Raw genomic sequence first — 19,003 nt, 5'->3', positions numbered from 1 at the left:
TTTTTAAAACATTTTCAAGCTTCCCAACTCCTTTAATTGGAGGTATCTCTTCTCTCATTCTCCTCTTATTTGGTGTTCCCTCAGATTTCGCTGTTGACTGGATGTACAACATATATTTCAAAGTCAAGGCTGGTCGTGGTGTACAACATATATTTCAAAGTCAAGGCTGGTCGTGGTGTACAACATATATTTCAAAGTCAAGGCTCACGCCTCTAATACCAGCAATTTGGGAGTCCAAGGCAGGCATGTATCTTGAGTCCAGGAGTTGGAGGACAGCCTGGGCAACATGGGGAAACCTTGTTTTGTATTAAAAATACAAAAAAATTAGCTGGGCCTGATGGCATATGCCTGTAGTCCCAGCATACTCAGGAGGCTAAGGTGGGAGGATCATCTGAACCCAGGAAGTTGGGGCTGCAGTGAGCCGTGATCGCACCACTGCACTCCAGCCAAGTCAAGCCATTACACTTATCTTACCTGTAGTAGACTGGCTTAAGAGGGATTTGTGTTAAGAATACAATAGGCAACCTCACAGACATTCAAGTACAGAACTCAAAATAGGACCACACCATGGAAGGACTGGGCTGGGAGGTTATTTTTCTCTCCTGCATGCCTTCACTCTGGACTTCTGCTCCATGCTTGTGCTTTGCTCTGCAGATGGACATTCAGCACGTGCTTCAGGCTCCTCCAGCCTCTAAGGCTTTGGCTTGCCCTCCCAGTACCCCGGTCCCAGTGTTACTGGACCTTTCCATACAGATGCTCCTCCTCAAAAAATATATTGAACACTCTCTGTGTCATTTCCAGTTATCAAGATAGAGAATCTGATCTGCTCAGCAGTGGGGGTAGGAGTTCCATAGTTGCCCCTGGATTGTAGTGCTGCCTTTTCCAAAGACTCGAGGAGGGGCCAGATATCCAAAAAGAGGGTGTGGGGGTGGGGGGAATCAGTAATACAGTCTACTTCAACAAGAACGTATAAAGTAGAGGCAGTGGCTCACGCCTGTAATCCCAACAGTTTGGGAGGCCGAGGCAGGTGGATCACTTGAGCTCAGGAGTTTGAGACCAGACTGGACAACATGGCAAAACCCCATCTCTTCTGAAAATACAAAATAGTTAGCTGGGCGTGGTGGCACATGCCTGTAGTCCCAGCTACTTAAGAGGCTGAGGTGTGGGAGGGTTGCTTGAGCCCAGGAAGTTGAGGCTGCACTGAGCTGAGATCACGATGCCACTGCACTCTAGCCTGGGTGACAGAGTGAGACTCTGTCTCAAAAAACAAAAAACAAAAAGTATAAAGTGGAAGCATCTGTATGCATGATTGAAGTCATGCTTTCCATCTATTTTTTCCACCTTTTTTCTCTCTAAAACACTGTATCTTAATCTTTTGCACATGATATCAAGTACTCATAAGCATTATTTTAATGGTTGTATCAGAATCCTTTATCTGGACTCATTGTGATTTATTTATCCATCTGTAGTTGCTGGAGATACTGCCCTTTCTGCCACACTCAGTCACCCGTCTGACCTTGCACTGTGTCCAGTTATCTACTAATATACATACTGGTCATTTAGGACTTAAAGAATAAATATCGTGGTTCGCAACACTTCAAAAAGAATGTATCTTCCTAAAAATAGAATGGCTTGGTATTTATAATAATCTTAAAGTAAAATAGACAAATCGATATTGAAATTAATGTTTTGCTTTCTTCTTGTATCTATTTTTCACTTCTGTCATTTTGGTGATAAAGTTTCATTTGGAAGAATTTTTATTTCAAAATAGAAATAGCATGACATGAGAATGGGAACTCTGAAAGGTTCAACTTTCTAGTTATCAGTTTCCTAAGATTGTCACAGAAGTACTGGATAGTCAGTCATGATTGGCCTGTATGGAAAGTGAGTTAACATTATGTACAATGTAAGCCCTATACTTTCTATCAGATAGAGAAACATAGGTGGTGTGTTTGGAAAAGTATTGGGCTATAGGAGTCAGGAACCTTGACTTTTAGTCCGAACCCTGCTTCTTCAGCTGAGCACCCCAGGCAGTAATTCAGCAGCTATTTCTTAAATACTTAATGAGTTTTAGGCTTTGTAGTTGGGCTGGGAATAAAAACATAGGTATTACATTCATGATTCTCCAAGGCTCCCTTCCTCACCCCAGCTCATGGTGAGCTTTGCAGTGGTACAGTCTCGGCTCACTGCAATCTCTACCTATCAGGTTCAAGCAATTCTCCTGCCCCAGCCTCCTGAGTAGCTGGGATTATAGGCACCTGCCACTACACCGGGCTATTTGTGTATTTTTAGTAGAGCTGGGGTTTCGCCACGTTAGCCAGGCTGGTTTTGAACTCCTGACCTCAGGTGATTGGCCCACCTCAGCCTCCCAAAGTGCTGGGATTACAGACGTGAGCCACCTTTCTGATGCATTGTGTAAATTTGTCTCCTAACTGTCCCCAACTCTCTCCAGCCTGCTTCCCAGGGCAGTTGTTTGAGGATCAAATGAGAGAAAATATGTATGAAAGCAAATTGTAAATGATTTTAAAATGCAATGAAAATATGACCTATAGAAAATTATTTAAAGATCCTTAGAATTTTAAATAGTACAATTATCCTGAGTTCTCTGTGGTTTTTATTTTAAATAGATATGAAAGTTTTACCATGGACCACTGATACAGCTGAAAATCTTGGCTTGATTATTCTCCAAGAAAATGATACAGTGGTTTGTGTGATTAATTTTCTAAAATTGCCAGCTCCCCCCACCAAAAAAAAACCTTTTTTTGAGTTGAGTGACTAGGTCAAAGGAACGTTGACTGTATAATGGAGAAATGTTTTCTGTGTTCACTAACATCTTGCCTTTGTTTGATTCCAGCTGCAGCATATCGTGAGTGATGAGATCTGTGTGCAGGTGACTGACCTTTACCTGGCAGAAAATAATAATGGGGCCACTGGAGGCCAGCTGAACACACAGAACTCAAGGAGCCTCCTGGAGTCAACGTATCAGCGGAAAGCTGAGCAGCTAATGTCAGATGAGAATTGCTTTAAGGTGAGAGTTGTTCAGGTAGTCAAAGAACTTGCTGGTGACAATGTAAGTTGTTAGGATTCTCTGAACCAGAAGTTAAAGCCAGGGTACTTTGACCTGTGATTCTACTCCTGGAACTTTTAATGAGTTCACCAGAGAAATACAAAGTAGAAGTGATTGTCTTCCTGGACAATCTACTTTGTTTCTTTCCTGCCTTTAAAAAAAAAAAGAAAAAAAAAAACTAGTTATATATGATGTTTACAATTTTATATTCTTCTTTTTCTCTGAACATTTTTCATAGTATGCTTTGTAAATATTATTGTTAGAAAAATGTTGGTACATGAAATCCATGGTCATCATCATTATAGAAAGAAAAAAATTGGCCCGGCACACATGGCTCACACTTGTAATCCCAGCATACTGGGAGGCCGAGGTGGGCGGATCAGTTGAGACCAGCTTGGGCAACATGGCAAAACCGCATCTCTGCAAGAAATACGAGAATACAAAAATTAGTCCAGCGTGGTAGCGTGCACCTATACTCTTAGCTACTCGGGAGAATGAGGTAGAAGGATTGCTTGAGCCTGGGAAGTCGAGGCTGCAGTAAGCCCTGATCGCGTCACTGCACCCCAGCCTGGGTGACAGAGCAAGCATTTTCTGTCCCCAAAAAATAAAAAGGAAAATAAAATGCAGATAACCAAAAAAAGTCACCTTAGAATTCTTTCCTGAGATTATCATTGATGGCATCTCTATGCTTCTAACTTCTCTATGCTTGAGTATATATTTTGAAAGAGTTTATACTGGACAAAATGGTCTTTTATCCCCCCCGAGTTGGAGGCTCATTCTTGTTGCCCAGGCTTGGAGTGCAGTGGTGCTATCTCAGCTTACTGCAACCTCTGCCTCCTGGGTTCAAGCAGTTCTCCTGCCTCAGCCTCCTGAGTAGCTGGGGTTACAGACACGTGCCACCATGGCCAGCTTTTGTGTGTGTGTATGTATTTTTAGTAGAGACAGGGTTTCACCATGTTGGTCAGGCTGGTCTTGAACTCCTGACCTCAGGTGATCTGCCCTCCTTGCCCTCCCAAAGTGCTGGGATTACAGGCATGAGCCACTGCACCTTGCCTAATTTTTGTACTTTTAGTAGAGATGTGGTTTTGCCATGTTGGCCAGGCTTGTCTCAGACTCCTGGCCTCAACTGATCTGCCTGCTTCAGCCTCCTAAAGTGCTGGGATTACAGGTGTGAGTCACTGCATCTGACCTGAAATGGTCTTTAATGTATTTTTGATCAATTAGCAACACTTCTGGATCTTTAATGTCTTTTTTATGGCTATTTGATATTCACTTTTTAGAGAATTAATGCCTGTATTATTGGACATTTAAGTTGTTTCCAATTTTTCACCATTATAATGGATAATTATAAAAGCAAATAGTTGGAAACAACCTAGACGTCCAACCCACTGTGGGGATTGGTTAATGACATCCTGTTATGAATACTGGAGACAGATTTTGCAATTCTTAAATTATAAATTGTAAAAATGCAGGGTCTGCCCCCCATCCCCCAAAATCTATTTTGGAAGTGACTGTATTTGTGTGTATATGTTATGTTATTGTCAGGTTGTAAGCTTTACTAGCAGAGATCATTTTTTAAAGCTTTAAAAGAACACTGAGCTAGATCTAGCTTCCGACTCTGTGTGTTTATTGACTAGTGGTGTGCGTTGAGAAACCAGAACTCTCTGAATTTCAGTTTTGTTTCTGTAAAATGAAGAAAGTTGAAATAAAAAATTCTCAGGTTTCCTTCCAGGCTCTGATCTTCTCCGTGTGATTCTGATAGTTACCTTGTCTATTATGTCCTAGAAGTGAGATTATCAATGGACAGAGCATTGACATTTTTTGGTTCTGGCTACATGTGCCATATTTCTTTCTAACAAAATATTGTTTTGTAAAACATTCTTACTGGCATTGATTATTATGTTAGCGAATTCTAGAAGTTTGAAACATGAAATGGTACTTTTTTCTTTAACATATTTCATTTTACTTGTAGTAAGTGTAGACTTTGGCCTTTATCACTGGCCTCCCAAGATCCAGTATCTTCCTCATCTCTTCAGTTGGAGCAAAGTTTACTAAGTTTATTGCCTCTGCCATCTCTCATTTCCTTGAGAAGATAGATTATAGCTATAGAGACGGTCTTTTGTTTACGCTTAGGTTTCTTATTTGCAGCTTATGTTTATTCAGAGCCAAGGCCAGGTCCAGCTGACTATTGAGCTTCTGGACACAGAAGAGGAGAATTCGGATGACCCTGTGGAAGCAGAGGTATGAGCAAGTGCATCTCACACCCCAGGTGCCAAGCAGAGCTGGCGTGTCTTGAGAGTCTGTCTAGTGACCCTGTCTGCCAAAAGACCAAGGCACCTTAGGCCTGTTTAAGGGTCAGGACCTGGATGCTTAAAGTACAAGTCAATCCAGCCATGTCTTTAGCTGAAGAGAAGGGCTGCCTGGTTATAGATGTTAACTTCATCTTGCACTTAGTAAAGCTATCTCCTCTAAGTAAGTCTTATGGTTGGCAGCTTTCCTGTTTTTTCCTAAAGTATAAAAAACAACAAATGAGGTACTGTCTTTCTCGTGTCATCTGGATTCTTTGGGTCATGTTTACTTTATATTGGACTGATAAAGCACAGAGTTTTCAATCCCTGAATAGACAGGTGTGATTATCATAATTAGTTATGGCAGATAATGTACACGGGAGATGCAGGCCATATGTATGATGTTGCGGGGAACATGTGGGATGACCTATTTGGTGGGAATGTTGGCTTGTTGGCAGATTTTTTTGTTTTTTAAAGTGATGTCAGAAATCTAGATTGTAATGTGAAGGAAACTTTCACACATTTGCCACTGTAAATTTTGTTCTTTAACAAAATCCTCTGTGGGGAAATGAAACTTGTCAGTGAGCCAGCTTCCACCTGTTTATGACTTCCGATAACCTTAGCACCTCAGAGAAACTTAACAGTATTACTGGCTAACAGAATTTTTAATCTGTGTTCCAGTACCTACTAACAATCATGTCTTTATAGAAAGGGACTTTTTTGATCTTGAAATTTATGAATTTGGGGCATTGTAGTCATAGAATTTACTAGAGTACCCAATGCGTTACGAGCTGTTTTTGTGATTTCCTTCTACCTATATTTTGTGTTTGCCATCTTAGCGCTGGTCAGACTACGTGGAGCGATACATGAATTCAGATACTACCTCTCCTGAGCTTCGTGAACATCTAGCACAGAAACCAGTATTTCTCCCCAGGTGAGTGAGCCATGTCATTTGTCAGCAGTCCGTACTATGTGTGATTGAGGAATGGAGAATTAAATGACTTTCACGTTCTTGGCTTTCATATATTTTATTCATTTGTTCTGTCTGCTGGGGATGCTCATTCAAGGTTTATATGGCTGTCACAACATGGGCTTACCTGGAGCATGTGTCAAAGCATCCGGGAGGTGAGACTTATAGAGAATCAACAATAACCTCCCTACTTTGGATGGCAATGTGTGTCAGAGTCTCCACAGTTCGATGGAAGAGGACTCACAGGACTCTGCATATAGTCAAACTGATACAGTGCAGCAAGAAGATGCAAAGCAAAATCAGCAAAGGGAAAAGGTGCCTGTGGCAAAGCTAGAGGAATCCAGGTGCAAGCTTCCTAGAATCCTCTCCCAGTGGAGTCACACAGGACACTCTTAATTCTTCCAACAATGAGTGTGACAACACATGTAAAATGCTGTCTTACCAGGGCAGCTCATTAGAGACTATGCCAGGATTTTTATTGATATCTAGTCATCTAAGCACTGTATGTCTAGCATGTACCAAAATCCCAAACTCTCAGAAAGAAAGCAGGTTTTCAGCATAAGCTATAGAGTTTGTACAGATAGTTTAGGTACAGTGTGACACTTACATGAGTTAAGGAATGATAGAACATTGCCCAAAATCCAAGATCCCAGCCCCTAGCCAAGGGCCAACTTTTATAAGCAGGCTTTTCAAAGAATAGCAGTCTTAGGCCTGCTACATTAACTCTTTTCTGCACAGAATTTTTAAAATGTTCCCTCTGTATATAGGCAGATTGTGATACTGATCCTCCAAGTATATGATAACAGAGTTTAAGAAGTATAAAATGGGTAGAATGACTTTCTTCCTTCCTAAAAGTTTTGAATTGAAATCTTATGTCTTAGGTTTCCAAGAAAGTATCATCCCAGTGTTATTAGACTTATTGAGTCCTAATGAGAACATGGGCAAAGGGGTACCAGAAAAATGGGCCCTGCCAGGTTCTCCATTCATGGAATCATTTAACACATTTGAGCAGTTGCTCTGTGTCAGGTTCCTCTCAACAAAACAGACTCCATGCTAATAACATACTACAATAAACCTGTCATCATGTGTCTCTCACCAGGATATGAGGAAGGAGGCACATTTATGTACTGTGAGAAAAAAGAAATTGATAAAATCGTTCTGGTGGCAGGATAGTTGAAGTGTATGGAACCTTCCCTCCAGAATTTCAGTTTTTAATGATTTGTCTGACAGCTAAGGGGCTCATCTTACTGGCCTTGAGACCCCTTACACTCTTAGAGCATGAATTCTCCAAAAGCTTTTGTTTATATGGATTATACTGGTAATATTTACCAAGTTAGAAATAAAAACAAAGAAATGTTTTCAATCTTTAATTCATTTGAAAAATAACAATATTGGGCCGGGCGTGGTGGCTCACGCCTGTAATTCCAGCACTTTGGGAGGCCGAGGCAGTGGATCACGAGATCAGGAGATCGAAACCATCCTGGCTAACACAGTGAAACCCGTCTCTACTAAAAATACAAAAAATTAGCTGGGTGTGGTGGTGGGCGCCTGTAGTCCCAGCTGCTCGGGAGACTGAGGCAGGAGAATCGCTTGAACTTGGAAGGCAGAGTTTGCAGTGAGTGGAGATCGCACCACAGCACTCCAGCCTGGGTAACCAAGCGAGACTCTGCCTCAAAAAAAAAAAAAAAAAAAAAAAAAAATGTGTGTGTGTGTGTATATATATATATATATATATCCCATTATATTTTTTAATAATATTTTTTAATGAAAAGCTAATTCAAAACAAAAATTCGTAGACTGGCATTGCTTGTATTTCATAAATTTGTTTAATGTCTGGCTTACTAGAAGAACAGCTGGATTCTCATGTCTGCTTCTACATTCAATCTGTTGTATTATGTTGTTTGGTTGAAATATGTGAAGAAAATCTGGCCTCACACAAATGTGTAGCTGGAAAAAGGAGTATTTTCAGATCCTTCAGATAACTGGATATTCTTTGATATGACAACAAAACCACAAGTGATAGTTTTTGTTTTTGAGACGGAATTTCGTTCTTTTTTTTTTTTGAGACAGAGTCTCGCTCTGTCACCCAGGCTGGAGTGCAGTGGCCGGATCTCAGCTCACTGCAAGCTCTGCCTCCCTGGTTTACGCCATTCTCCTGCCTCAGCCTCCCGAGTAGCTGGGACTACAGGCGCCCACCACCTCGCCTGGCTAGTTTTCGGAGTTTCATTCTTGTTGCCCAGGCTGGAGTGCAGTGGCGATCTCGGCTCACTGCAACCCCTGCCTTCCGGGTTTAAGCAGTTCTCCTGCCTCATCCTCCCAAGTAGCTGGGATTACAGGCATGTGCCACCACACCCAGCTGTTTTTGTTTTTTTAGTAGAGATGGAGTTTCTCCATGTTGGTTTGGCTGGTCTTGAACTCCTGACCTCAGGTGATCCACCTCAGCCTCCCAAAGTGCTGTGATTACAGGTGTGAGCCACCATACCTGACCCCAGTGATAGTTTCTTTCTTTTTTTTTTTTTTTTAAATTTGAGATGGAGTCTCGCTCTGTCGCCCGGACTGGAGTGCAGTGGCGCTTTCTTGGCTCACTGCAAATTCCGCCTCCCAGGTTCACGCCATTCTCCTGCCTCAGCCTCCCGAGTAGCTGGGACTGCAGGCACCTGCCACAACGCTCGGCTAATTTTTTGTATTTTTAGTAGAGACGGGGTTTCACCATGTTAGCCAGGATGGTCTCAATCTCCTGACCTCATGATCTGCCTGTCTTGGCCTCCCAAAGTGCTGGGATTACAGGTGTGAGCCACTGTGCCCAGCCAATAGTTTCTTAAACATTAGTAGCAATATCAATTTATATATCAGTGGGCTTTTCGTACAGTTGTCAAAATCCATCATCATGTGTCTCTCACATGTGTTACCATATTCCAATATCAGTTTATCCATCACTGAGCTCTCACATTCATTCATGTGTATCATGAAGGAATCTTTTTTTCCTCTATGATTTTGTAACTATGCAATTGGCTATTTGGAAATATTAACTCACTAAGTTGTACAGACCTACTAAATGTTGATATATTTTACAGTGTCTCCAAAAAAAATCACATTGATTAATATCACCATCACTAGGTCATCAAACACATCTTTAAGTATTGGGAAGCTGTCAAGCTCAGGGTGGCTAATACCAGTTCACCACAATTCATAGTTTTGCTTGAAAATTCTAATCTTATTATTGGCAACATTATTTTCCTTGAAGTGATAGGCTCCCTTGTTCATTTTTGAGAACACATCTGCCAAATACTTGGCTGAGATTGGCTATATTTAGTCAGTTGTTCTTTCAGGTAAAAATGGTGATCCACTTACAACTCAAGCAATTGCTCAAGTACTTTTCTTTAAGAATACCATTGTACTGGCCGGGCGCAGTGGCTCAAGCCTGTAATCCCAGCACTTTGGGATTACAAACCTGTAATCCCAGCCGAGACGGGTGGATCACAAGGTCAGGAGATCGAGACCATCCTGGCTAACCCGGTGAAACCCCGTCTCTACTAAAAAATACAAAAAACTAGCCGGGCGAGGTGGCGGGCGCCTGTAATCCCAGCTACTCGGGAGGCTGAGGCAGGAGAATGGCGTAAACCCGGGAGGCGGAGCTTGCAGTGAACTGAGATCTGGCCACAGCACTCCAGCCTGGGCGACAGAGCGAGACTCCGTCTCAAAAAAAAAAAAAAAAAACCGTTGTACTTTAGCACACAAAAGTGCTTTATATGTAGTTCCCATTTTATCACACAGCATGTTAAAAATATGTAAACTGAGGGGTTGGGATTTAATAAAAAATGTTACTCCTTCATCAGAAACATTGTTTTTTTTTTTGAGGCAGAATCTCACTGTTGCCCAAGCTAGAGTGTGGTGGCATGATCTTGGCTTACTGCAGCCTCCACCAGCCGGGTTCAAGTGATTCTCCTGCTTCACCCTCTCAAGTAGCTGAGATTACAGGTGCGCGCCACCATGCCTGGCTAATTTTTGTGCTTTTATTAGAGATGGGGTTTCCCCCTATTGGCCAGACTGGTCTCAAACTCCTGACCTCAAGTGGTCTGCCTGCCTCAGCCTCCCAGAGTGCTGGGATTATAAGTGTGAGCCACTGTGACTGGCCCATCAGAAACCTTCTTAAGTGAAACTGGCTTTTTTTCACTTAATGTCATTGTGCAGTCAGTGTGAAGTTCAAAGACTTGAATTGCAATGGCATGAGGTTACAAAATCATGGAAGTAAAAGGATTCATTCATGGTACAAGATAAACCAATAGAGTTTGACAACTGTATGAAAAGCTCAGTGATGTATATAGATTGATATTGGAATTTGGTAACAATTTGTTCGATATTGCAAATACAATTTGGTGCCAACACCATTTTTATTCACCATTACGTTTATGGTGCCAGTGCAGATGTCAACAGAGCAAAAAAGGGAAATAATATTTTAGTATTATTATGAAAATAGTTTTGATCTCACAGATCTCCTGAAAGGGTCTTGGGACCCTTTGGACAAAGAACTGCTGTCTACAGAAATACATGTATACAAAGCTACTCACTGGAGCAATATTTTGGGTTTTTTTGTTTTGTTTTGTTTTGTTTTGTTTTGTTTTGTTTTGAGACAGTATCTGACTCTGTCTCCCAGGCTATAGTACAGTGGTGGGATCTTGGCTCACTGCAACCTCCACCTTCTGGGCTCAAGCGATCTTCCCACCTTAACCTCTCAAGTTGCTGAGACTCTAGGCACACATCACCACACCTGCCTAATTTTTTTATTTTTTGTAGAGAAGGGGTTTTTGCCATGTCGCCCAGGCTAGTCTCAAACTCCTGAGCTCAAGCAATCCACCTGCCTCCCAACGTGCTGGGATTATAGGCATGAGCCACAACGGCCAACCTGAAGCAGTGTTTTTAATAGCAAGTTATGAGAAACAATATAATTGTCTAGCTGATAACCTTCACTGGATGTTGAGGAGATTTAGCAAGCCTCCCACCCCTCAGGGCATCCATTCATGTGAATTATCTTCTTTCTTGTGTATGTAGAGTGGCACTAGTTTATATCATCTGGGGGAATTTTTAAAAATAGGCATTCAAATAATTTTTTGTTATGTGGTTCAGATGAGGAACCTCTGTTGAAATAAACTGTTAAGGAATGGTAAATTGGGGTACATTTTTCTGCAGCAGTTAAAGAGAATAAGATAAATCTGTCATGAAATGAAAAAATACTCATGACAGTAAGTGAAAAGTTGAGGACAGAATATATAGTATGATCCTATTTTGTCTTAAAAACAAATCCCAAAGCAGAATTAGAGCTGGTAATTACATGTGTAAATTTACAGACGGAGACCCAGAAGTTTCTCATTAAAACTCTTAACTGGCTGCATCTGCTAAGGCAAGTAGGGGATGGGTGAAGATTTCTACTTTTTATTCTGTGTACCTTTGCAGTTGAAATTTTTTTTGCAGTGAAACAACTGAACATTTTTGTATGTATTTAACAAATTGGGATGAGTACTATGTAAGCATATAATAAAGAAAACTCACTTGGGGGAAGTCACGGGAATCTGTGTCTGGACGAGCTCTCATCTTTCAGGGCTTTTCTGCCATAGGAATCTACGGCGGATCCGGAAATGTCAGCGTGGTCGAGAGCAGCAGGAAAAGGAAGGGAAGGACGGAAACAGTAAGAAGACCATGGAGAATGTGGATAGTCTGGATAAGCTGGAGTGTAGATTCAAGCTGAATTCCTACAAGATGGTGTATGTGATCAAATCAGAGGACTATATGTATCGGAGGACTGCCCTGCTCCGGGCTCATCAGGTGAGAACCAGTAACTAATTTCTGTACACATCTGCCACCCTAGCTAGGAGCAGGGGAGGCCCAGAGTCTTCTGATTGTTTCTCTTTGTTTATGCAAACCTGTTCTTGGAGCTGAGACTTAGCTGAGGAAGTAAGTATGTTGGTTTGCTAAGAATGCTGTGACAGAGTACCACAGAGTGTGGCTTAAACGACAAAAGTTCTGGAGACTAGAAGTCCAAAGTCAGGTGTCAGCAGTGTTGGTTCCTTTTGAGGACTGTGAGGGACAATCTGTTCTAGGCCTCTCTTAGCTTCTGGTTCTTTGCTGGCAATCTTTGGCATTCCTGGGCTTGTAGCTCCCTGCCTTTATCTTCATATGGTGTTTCTACCTGTGTGTATGTCTGCCTCCAGATAAGGTCACATTTGGAAGTACTGGGGGCCAGGACTTCAATATTTGAATTTTTGTTTGTTTAAGACAGAGTCTTGGCTGACACAGCCTCCCAAAGTGCTAGCTTTACAGGCGTGAGCCACCACACCCAGCCAACATAAGAATTTTAGGGAGAACACACTTCAGCCTGTAAGAGCACATAAATACCTGGTGGCACCTTTTTAGTGAATTTACTTCCAGTATTTACATCTCAAGTAGTATCTGATCTTTTGCTTGTATGAATTCTACCTGTTTTTACATTCTGTCTCAATTGTGAAACCTTCCTGCTGCAGCTGTGTACAGGGTGTTATGCCAGGCCCTGGGACTACAGCCATGAAGTTGATCGGATGAAGTAATGTGATGATATGCACTACCAGGGAAACAAATCAGGTGCAGTGATCAAGGGTAACTAGCATACAGGCGTTGCTTTCACTGGAGGAGGCTTCTCAAGGGAGGTGATGCTCGAGGCCTGAATAATGACAAGGAATTAGCCTGGTGAAGAGTAGAGGATGGGTGTTTTCTAGACAAAACAGCAAGTACAAGGCTGGGAGGAAAGAACATGGCATATTTAAGAAATTACAGGCACCATTGTGGCTCAACGTTGCATGAAGTTAGAAGGGTAGGCAGGGGCCACATTACTTTGTCTAATCGGCCATGGTTTGGAGTTTGTTTGAGATGCATTGGGACATTTGACAAAGATAGCTTGGAGTGCTATGAGGAGAGTGGAGATGGGTATGTATAAAGTTGGAAGAGCAGAGACCACTCAAGGGTGCCCTTGTCCAAATGAGATTTGGGGACCACCCAGACTACTAGGGTGGCAGTGGAATTGCAAGAATTACATTGTAGATTTTATGTGTTTATTTTTGAGACAGAGTTTCACTCTTGTCGCCCAAGCTGGAGTGCAGTGACCCAATCTTGGCTCACTGCAACCTCTGCCTCCCGGGTTCAAGCGATTCTCCTGTCTCAGCCTACTGAGCAGCTGGGATTACAGGCATGCGCCACCATGCCTGGCTGATTTTTTGTATTTTTAGTAGAGATGGGGTTTCACCATGTTGGCCAGGCTGGTCTCGAACCCCTGACCTCAAGTGACCCACCCACCTCAGCCTCCCAAAGTACTGGGACTACAGGCGTGAGCTACCACGCCTGGATGTAGATATAATTTAGATATTTAATTGACAAGAGATGGTGTTGGATCAAATGTGGGGGTAAGCAAAAGGAGGACATCAAGGATGGTGCCTAATTCGTTTTGGGGTTTTTTGGTTTGTTTTGCTTAAGTGGATATTTTAGGGGCTCACCTGTTAATAGAAAAGGGTTATGAAGTTTAGGAGACAGACGAAGTGCTGTTTTAAGTTTGAAAGGACTACAAAACTTTCAAGTGGGAGATGTTGAGCACACAGTTTAATGTATGATTATCCCTCGAATGACACGGGGTTTGGGGCACTGGCCCCTGCACAGTCAAATCTATGTATAATTTTTGACTCCCCCGGAATGGAACTACTGATAGTCTACTGTTGACTGGAAGGCTTACTGATAAACAGTTGATAGACATATTTTGTATGTTCTATGTATTATATATACTGCATTCTTTTTTTCTTTTTCTTTTTTTTTTTTTTTTTAATGGAAATAGACATGGGGTCTCCTTACATTGCCCAGGGCTGGTCTTCAGGGGTTCAAACAACCCATCTGTTTCAGCCTCCTAAAGTGCTGGGATTACAGGTGTGAGCCACTGTGCCCAGCCTATACTGTATATTCTTACAATAAAGGAAGTTAGAGAAAAGAAAATGTTAAGTCATATGCAAGAGAAAATATATTTACTCTTCATTAAGTGGATGTGGCTCATCATAAAGGGTCCTCATTCTCATCTTGTTGAGTAGGCTGAAGAGGGAGGAGGAAGGGGAGGGGTTGGTTTTGCTGTCTCGGGTTTGGCAGAGGTGGAGGAAAACTTGCCTATCAGTGGCCCTGTGCCATTCAAAGCCGTGTTATTCAAGAGTCTACTGTACTTCTCTCATGGCATGGAGAGAAGCGCTGTGGCATGATCTCAGCTCACTGCATCCTCTGTCTCCCGGGTTCAAGAGATTCTCTTGCCTCAGCCTTTCGAGTAGCTGGGATTACAGGTGTGCACCACCACGCCTGACTAATTTTTTTTGCTATGTGTTGTGTGTCTGCCTGTCTCTGATTCACATTATTTGGGACACTGGGCAACAGCAGTTTTGTTTTTGTATCTCTTCTAGTATCCTTGCATGTGGTCACCAAGAAATTTTTACTGGGTGTGTTGGTGGGAACAGAACCCCCTGCAGAAGATCTGGCAAGCCTGGACTCTGCTTGCCAGGGTGGGGTAACACAATGGAGGGAGAGTGGGTTTTAAGCCCTTTGCTTTGCACTATCTGGCTTAGAAGTGGATCTCCATGCTGATAGAAGTGATCAATGGCTCACTGGGTCCTACCCAGGATACATTAGAATCAGTTGGGTTGCTGGTTTAAAATGCAGATTGGTAAAACCAAGGAAATGTGGGGTTTTGGGTTTTTGTATGTTTGTTTTTGGAGACAGGGTTTGGCTCTGTCATCCAGGCTGGGGTGCGGTGGTACGATCTCAGCTTGCTGCAACCTCCACCTCCCAGCTCAAGCGGTCCTCCCACTTCAGCCTACCGAGTAGCTGGGACTACAGGATTGTGTCACCATGCCCGATTAAGTTTTGTATTTTTGTAGAGATGGGGTTTTGTCATGTTGCCCAGGCTGGTCTCAAACTCCTGAGCTCAAAGCGAACTGCCTGCCTCGGCCTCCCAGAGTACTAGGATTACAGGCGTGAGTCACTGCGCCTCGTCGGAAATGTGTCTTTTTAACACATTCCCTAGGTTATACTAATGCATGCTAAAATTGAGAACACTGAGCTTTTTCAACCCAGAGCCTGTGTTCACATTTCTTTGGAGGCATTATGGATTTTCATGCCCTCACATGTTCTATGTTCTTATGACTTCTTTAACTTCTCTGTAAACAGAGAAGCTTTTTTTTTTTTTTTTTTTTTTTTTTTTAAAGAAAAACAAAAACAGTATCTAAGACTTGAGCCCAGTCTCTCCTTTGCTCCTTTAGAAGAAGATTAGGCTTTGTATTTGAAGGGCTCTTTTTTGGTTCTGCTTCATGTAATAAAAAATATTTTTTTTCTGTTTTGCAGTCCCATGAGCGTGTAAGCAAGCGTCTACATCAGAGATTCCAGGCCTGGGTAGATAAATGGACCAAGGAGCATGTGCCCCGTGAAATGGCAGCAGAGACCAGCAAGTGGCTCATGGGTGAGGGGCTGGAGGGCCTGGTGCCCTGTACCACCACCTGTGATACAGAGACCCTGCATTTTGTGAGCATTAACAAGTATCGTGTCAAATACGGCACAGTATTCAAAGCCCCTTAACTGCAAAGCCAGAGCAGATAACTTGGGGTGTGTGTGGGGGTGTGTGTGTAGGCCTATGCATTCACACACTGAAGAAACAAGGAAGATGCCTTTCAAGCCTCACTGGGCCTCTCTGGGACATGGCCACCTGACCTGTGTGTGGCTGGTGCAGCCTGGCACCAAGTGGGCTACCTGTTAGGAACATGAATACCTTACAAAGCTGAAGCTGGAACTTTTCCCAAAGGGTTTTGGGTATAGCCTGCCCTGGAGGGGAAGGAAGTCCTTGCAAGCAAAGACGTGCAGTTTGCTTGCACACACCAGCAGAGCTAAGACTGGAGTCTCCTGTGGCCTAACTTTCAGTGAGGGAACCAGATGCTGTTCACACTTTGACTGGATGGAGATGCATTTACAAAACAGACTGGGGAAGGACTTAATACTCAGATGGATTGGAACTATCATGGTCACTGCTCCTCTCCCCTCCCCACAAAAGGAAAAAAAAAAAAAAAACTGGATTTGATTTTTTTTTTTCTGGTCACTTGAGCACATCTAAGATCACCCATTAGGTTTTATCTGGGACCTGCAGTTTGGCTTTGGGATTGATCATCTTGTGGATTTTATTCCTGACGAATCCCTTGCTGCCTACCCTTTCCTCTGGTTCTCAACCTCAACGAGTTCAAATCAGTCGTCCTTTTTAGCTCCCGTGGAACTGTTTTGTATCTGCCTCTTTACTAGTCTACCCTAGTGCCATCCACCAGCTTTACTCTCTGACACACACATGCACACACACACGATTTTAACTTGTTTTTTTGTACATAATGTACATACTGTCAATTTTTTATTAAAAGAAATATGCTTTGATGTGCTAGCATAATTGCTCTAGCTTCTTGTGTACCATAGTACTATGTGGCTTCAGATTTAGTACCTATGAACAGATGTACAAGACATTTATTACACTTTTTACCAAAGGGAGTTACCATTGTAGTACTTTTGTGTAAAACTTGTCTTCCCCTTTGCCCCCAACTTTTTTTTTTTTTTTTTTTTTTGTAAATAAATAAAGCTTGGTTCTTACTTAAGGAATAAACTCTCAACCCACGTCCCTTGTCCTCACCAGAAAATACTGTGAAGCAGGGATTTTGGTTTCAGTTCCTTATCCAGGGTAGAAACAGGATTTTGCTTTAAATACTTGTTACTTGTTCCAAATCAAAATATTCCAAAATCTTAGAATACTTCAGTCTTTTAGTACATGTTTTTCCCCCTTGTTCAACTATCTGAAAATATTTTATATTTGGGTAAGTTGTCAAGCTATGTAGTTTGTATTTCTATATATTTTTTCTTATTCACATTGGTGATGGATGGGGGTGAGCAACTTAAATACCAAACCAGTATTTGAAAAAAAGTGTGTATAAGGCATGTGGGTATACCTTATAAATGGGGTTGGGAGGGAGAGAATTTGAAATGGGATACCTATTTTTTTAATTACATAAATTTAAACTAGCATTTAAACATGAATGATTAGAATTTTTCTATGTGGTTAACCTGGACTTTCTGAACAAAGACCAACTGAACCCCTCCCAGTACTCTGGTGGATTTTTCTTCAGCAACCATTACGCAAAGTCTTAGTCGTAAGCAGCAATGTTTTGTGTGTTTTATGTTTGCTTTTTAGTTAAAAATCACCACCACCCCCACCAAAAAGAAAAATTTTTTGGCTCTTGGATTTTCAAAATACATGGTAGACCTGATTTTAGGCTTTTTTTTTACTGTTTAAAGACAAAGTCTCACTTTATGACCCACACTGGAGTGCAGTGGCATGATCATAGCTCACTGCAGGCTTGACCTCCCAGGCTCAAGCAATCCTCCCACCTCAGCCTCCTGAGTAGCTGCATGCCACCACACCCAGCTAATTTTTAAACTTTTTGTAGAGACAGGGTCTTGCTATGCTGCCCAGGCTGGTCTCAAACTCCTCTCCTCAAGCTGTCCTCCCACCTCGGCCTCCCAAAGTGCTGAGATTGCAGGTGTGAGCCACCAGAGCCGGCCTGATTTTAGGCTTCTTTTGTATTGGGGAGAGGAGACTGTGAGCCAAAGTGTAGGGTGCCAAAAAGAGCTTTGTGGGATAAGATTTTAGGGCAAAACTGGGGCAATGTCTGACTTGAGAGTGGTCATATGTACTGATTTTGGGGAAAGATCCTGAGGTTTTCTCAGAAATGATTCACCTATTCCCCTGTGTTCCCTCAAGAAAGGTCATGTTGACCTGGAACCATAGGGGAAATTGGTGGGGTGTGATCAGGGTCAGCCCTGGCTGTTGCTGCCCCTGCACAGTGTTACATCCAGAGCACCTGCCTGCAGGTCAGGATAGGATTTCAAGGCCAGTTCAGGAGAAAGTCCCAACCCACCAGTGCAACCAACAGAAAACAGTTTTACCTATAGCCTGGGTTTTCACAAGTTGCATTTTTATTCCTCCTGCTGTCTGACATCTGAGCTTCAAGCTCTAAACCCAACCTGTATTATATGCAGCAGCAGGTTATCTTTATTTTAAATCACATTTGGTATTCTGTACTTAGTCACCTTTCCGTGTGATTTGCATTTGAAATGTTGTAAACTTGGTCAGTATTTCCATTAAAATATCAGGGCTAATCTTGTGTATTTTTTTTTTTGTTCCTAATGATTTTATAGACACTCTCTTGGCAACCCCAGGAGAAAAAAACAAAGCTGTCAGTGGAGTACTAGGGGTGAGAATGAAACTGGAGTTCTGTTTCTGGTATTATGACTTCCCTGGACTCTACAGTCCTGTATGGTGCATTTTTCCATTGGAATCGTCAATGCCATGACTGTTGTGCCACCTCAAACTCCAGTGTTTCTGGTGATGTGCAAGAGTTAGCAATATACATTCAGTAAAGCCTGTAATCGAGGAAGTCGTGGTAACTTGGGCGTAAAGCTCTACCTTCCTGCTCACTAACACCCTGACCTCCGTACGGTATGAAAACACCTATTCTGGGTAGTCTGGCTTTCCACGTTAAGCAAACACCACTTTCTGTGTTCAGCGACAGCTAGAGCCAGAGGTCTCCCTGCCGGTTGCTGCTT

General features: G+C 42.3%; 1 protein-coding gene across 3 annotated transcripts in view; it reads left to right on the top strand.

Moving 5' to 3' along the window:
• The window catches only part of SIN3A (SIN3 transcription regulator family member A), an 89,693-nt gene extending 71,137 nt beyond the window's left edge, over positions 1–18,556 (top strand). For all 3 annotated transcript variants that reach the window (XM_008015813.3, XM_008015812.3, XM_008015811.3), the window contains exons 17-21: positions 2,855–3,028; positions 5,216–5,308; positions 6,195–6,289; positions 11,938–12,145; positions 15,716–18,556. In XM_008015813.3, coding sequence (XP_008014004.1) covers positions 2,855–3,028; positions 5,216–5,308; positions 6,195–6,289; positions 11,938–12,145; positions 15,716–15,946 — 801 coding nt within the window. In that variant the 3' untranslated portion in view covers positions 15,947–18,556. The remainder of the gene's footprint in view (positions 1–2,854; positions 3,029–5,215; positions 5,309–6,194; positions 6,290–11,937; positions 12,146–15,715) is intronic.
• The last annotated feature ends 447 nt before the right edge of the window (positions 18,557–19,003 follow it).

The sequence above is a fragment of the Chlorocebus sabaeus genome, chromosome 26, assembly GCF_047675955.1.
Source record: "Chlorocebus sabaeus isolate Y175 chromosome 26, mChlSab1.0.hap1, whole genome shotgun sequence".
Classification (NCBI taxonomy): Eukaryota; Metazoa; Chordata; class Mammalia; order Primates; family Cercopithecidae; genus Chlorocebus; species Chlorocebus sabaeus.
The sequence above is the reverse complement of the archived record's forward strand: the minus strand, read 5'-3'. Positions and strand labels throughout refer to the sequence as shown.